Source organism: Brassica napus, chromosome C7, assembly GCF_020379485.1.
Source record: "Brassica napus cultivar Da-Ae chromosome C7, Da-Ae, whole genome shotgun sequence".
NCBI classification, from domain to species: Eukaryota; Viridiplantae; Streptophyta; class Magnoliopsida; order Brassicales; family Brassicaceae; genus Brassica; species Brassica napus.
The window spans coordinates 33,858,440-33,862,862 of NC_063450.1; the positions used below are offsets into that span (position 1 = coordinate 33,858,440).

Here is a 4,423-nt window from a genome sequence, read left to right on the forward strand (position 1 = left end):
GAGATTCAGAATTTGAAGGAGAGTTTAAAATCTGAATTCGAGATGAAAGATCTTGGTGCAGCTTCGAGGATTCTCGGAATGGATATAATAAGAGACAGAAAGAAGGAAACTTTGAAGCTGACTCAGAGTAAATACATTGGACATATTTTGAAAACGTTTGGAATGGAGTACTGCAAGTCGGTGGTAACTCCTTCTAATTCTCAGTTCAAACTCAAGAGTTTAACATATAAAGAATGACTAGTTGAGTCGAAGAATATGGACAAGATTCCATATGCAAGCGCTGTTGGAAGTCTAATGTATGCTATGGTTGGCTCTAGACCTGATCTTGCGTTTGCTGTTGGTTTGGTGAGTAGGTTTATGTCTAAAACAAGTAGAGAACATTGGGAAACTGTGAAATGGATGATGAGATATCTTCAGGGAGCTAAAGATGTGTGTTTGATATTCACAAAAGCATGGCATTTTGATATAGAAGGCTTCAGCGATTCTGACAAGAGGAGGTCAGTGACCGGTTATGTGTTCAAAGTGGTAGGTAATACTATCAGTTGGAGATCGTGTCTTCAGCATGTTGTGGCTTTGTCAACAACAGAGGCTGAGTATATGGCACTATCAGAGGCTACAAAGGAAGGATTATGGTTGAGGGAATTTTGCGGTGAATTGAGTTTTAATTCAGAGTTCTTCAAGCTACATTGTGACGCTCAGAGTGCTATTTTCCTAGCTAAGAACTCGGTTCATCATGACAGGACCAAGCATGTTGCTAGTAAGATTCATTTCATTCGTGACATCATTGATTTTGGAATGGTAAAAGTTCTAAAGATTCATGCTACTTTGAACCCTGCTGATATCCTAACAAAGAGTTTACCTGGTAACGCGTTCGAGAAGCATCTCGTAACGCTGGAGGTCGTTGCCTGAGCGTGCGTTGAGATACCTCGAGTTGTTTGATCATCTCGTTGGAAGGAGTTCATGGAAAGTAAGAGACAAACTTGTTAGTGGTTTGATTTTGGCAAAAACAACAAGGTAGCTAACGGGTTAACAAAAGACTTATGAGGGGGTTACTGGATCTTCGTCAAAGAGGTTCAGGTTCTCGTTGTCTACAAAAAGATCAGAGTGTTATCTCAAGTAAATTCTCAAAACAAGTATGAAGAAGAACAGAATACTTACAGTATTCAAGGTTGGTTAATCTTCGTGGTTGGGTTGCTGAGGGATCAGAAGGGTTTGTCGTTGTTTGCTCTTTTGGGATATTTTGAAGAGGGGCAGGGAGTGAATCCGGAACTGTGAAGTCAGCTGGGAGTGTAAGCGTTGGAGATGGTTATCGATCTGGAACGAACAAGAGAGGGTCTGGGCTATTCACCTGTGAAGGTGGAGAAAGACTGAGTTATGGGTTTGTTTGGTTGTGGCTATTTGAGCCGGTGTGGCTGTTCTGAGGTGATTCCGACATGATTCGTTGTTGTCTCAGGGATGAATAGTTTTCGGCGGAAAGGCGTTGGTTTGAAAGACCTAATCGACAAGGTAGAGATTTGTGAAGTACAGTGTCGTATCAGGTCTGGGCTAAGTGGGCCTTATACATTTCGGTTGAGGAAGGGCAAAGTGTATTGGGCTTTAGACGTTAACAAGAAGAGAAAAATGAGTTCAGCTCATTGAGCTTTGAGACATCTGGCAAAGGAGTTTGTTACAAATGGGAGTAGACCCCACATGCCGTTAGGATCATCGTCTTCATCGTAACAAACAGAGAGAGCGAAGAAGCTGAGATTACAGAGAGAAAGAGAGAGGTTACTGAAGCTGGAAGAGATTGACTCGTCTAAGAAAAAGAAGATCCAGGAGTTGATCGCAGCTCTTGAAGTCGCCGGATAATCTCTGGTTCAAGCTACGAGCCTTCGTCTTCGGAGGATCCGGAGGTTGAAAGACTGTCATCTCCGTCGTAGTCGCTGACGTATTCCTCTCTGGTTACTGCTTCGTGTATCTGCTTGTAATAGCTGCACAAAGAACACGATCGATATCAGGTTGTGATATCAACACTTGTAATCAAACTGATTCTAGTGGATTGCTAGCTGAGCTAGCTCCGGTGAGTATAGCGGCTTCTCCGAGTTGGAGGAGTGCGGTGAACACCGGGTAACATTGTGCATTGTTCTTTGGTTCTTGTGATTGTTCGATTGCGTGATCCGTACTAACAAACGAAGTAATTGATCTTGAAGCTTAAGAGTGAATCTGATTAAGATCGAATTGAACCTAGGTGATACCTTAACACCATCAGTAAGACCAAACTCTCTCCGTCTACATCCTTGCTAGGGGATGAAGATGGATTGGACAAGGTTTCAGGAAATGATCTATGAGTTGTGTATCACACGTCTAACATCACATGTAGTTTTGTTGTCTATCCTTATTCATATTAGTTAGGAGTTTCCTCTTTAGTGAGGTGATCACAACTCTCTGATTATAGACACTTGCCACTCGCATGAACAATACAATATATATATATATATATAAAGTCTTCCGGTCAGTACATATGTTTGTTTTGGTCACAACTCTCTTGAATATATCAGCCTACAGTATATATATAAATGAAAAATGCTTAATTTTTCATTTTTAGTATATATATTCAAGATAAGTCTGGATAAGGTGATCACAACTCTCCGATTATATTTTGAAAATTAGCATTTTTCACCTTTTCATTTTCTTTCTTTCTTTCTTTCTATCTTTGTGTCATAAAATTAGGATTTTTGCAAATATGATTCAAAATTTAAAGTCAAATACAAAATTAACCCATGTTTTTTTAGAACTTTGACTTACTCTATTCATCCCAAAAGTTCAAAATATTCACGAAAATGCCATTGTTTTTTTTTTCTTTCAAAAATGAGTATTTTACTCTATCATCCTCGTCTTCATCAAGTATTTACAATATTGTCATTGCCATCAATACACCAACCACACTTAAAAACCCATTTGAAGCTCTTAATGCACCTAAAAATCGATTTTGTCTCCTTCTATCTCATTTCTTATGAACTAAAAACAACATCTCTTTCACTTTCTCTATATATTCATTCAAAAAACCCAAGATTTTGATTCTAAATTTTTTTTAAGGATCATAGACCCATTCAAGCTCACGATTCTTGGTGGGTCACTTTCGTTTGAGGTTCTGGGTGCTTGGAAAAGATTTATGTATGCTAAGGAAGTTATCTCACAAATTTAAGCTTTGAAATCAATTTTTTTTTAAGGTTTTAATTTTATTTACCTTCTCTGAAATTTTCAAAATTATTTTGAAAACAAAAGTTAACCAATATTTACAATGGAAGACTTTCAAAGAAGTCTGTTGTAGAGTAGACTTCTTTGGTTGTCTTCCTTTGTAATTTTTTTCAATTGCAAAAATGACCTTATTGACGACTTCCTAGAAAGTCAGCCAGAAGACTTCCATGGAAGTTGTCTGCGTCAACGTGTTATAAACTTTTATTTTCTCTAAAACTATAAAGATTTTTTAAACATTTCTTGCTAATTCATCTATATTAGTCAATATTAGGGTTCATAAATGAAATTCATAACTTAATTGGTGATAATTATGAGGTTAACAATATTCATACTTATTAATGTTTCTAGCTAATGAGAGAAGACTTGTATTTTTAACTTTAAGATATATTTTTTTTAACTTTCAAAAGTGTTAAGTAACTTCAAAAATATCAAGTAATATGGTTTAATGTGTCTTCCTAAATCATAAGATATACTTTTTAACTTTCATAAAAAGTTGAGGGAACTAGGGATTTTTTTCAGAAGAACTAGGATTCATGATTTACTTTTTAGATTTTCAGTTTTAGTTTAGTAACAAATTTATTATTATGTAAAATTTTAAATTTATTCTTTTATTTTCTGAACACAATAATATTTAAGCGGGAAAATTGTTTTTCTTAAATTTTAGGCGGGAATAGTAGAAGACTTCTTGGAAGTCTTCTACCGTAAAAAAACACAAGAAGACTTTCTGTAAGTCTTCAAGAAGACTTCCAGAGTTTAAGCGGGAAACTAAAATATTTTAAGCGAGAATAAGAAGAATTTAATATTTTAAACTCGGAAGACTTGGAAGTCTTCTAACGTAAAAAAACACAAGAAGACTTTCTGGAAGTCGTCTCGAAGACTTCATGGAAGTCGTCTACACCCTAAATATACCCTAAACTCAAATAACTAACTAAAAGAAAATTCATTAAACTTAAATACAACTTAAAAAGTGTTTAATATACACAAAACTAAACGCATACGCATATAGATCAAAATTTAATTTTTTTCAAAAAAAAAAATTAAACTTCCAAAATCTAGCCCTAAGAATACATACAATACTACAACATATGTTGTCAAACCCTAAACCGAATAATATCATAACTCATTACTTTCACTCATCTATATTAAAAACAATTCAATTTTATTATAGATTAATTTATATCATTTA

General features: G+C 35.5%; 1 protein-coding gene across 1 annotated transcript; it reads left to right on the forward strand.

The window, feature by feature from the left end:
- The first annotated feature begins 255 nt into the window (after positions 1-255).
- On the forward strand, positions 256-909 carry LOC125590564 (secreted RxLR effector protein 161-like). The gene has a single exon (XM_048764172.1). The coding sequence runs from the start codon at positions 256-258 to the stop codon at positions 907-909; it is 654 nt and encodes a 217-aa protein (XP_048620129.1).
- Positions 910-4,423: the final 3,514 nt, after the last annotated feature.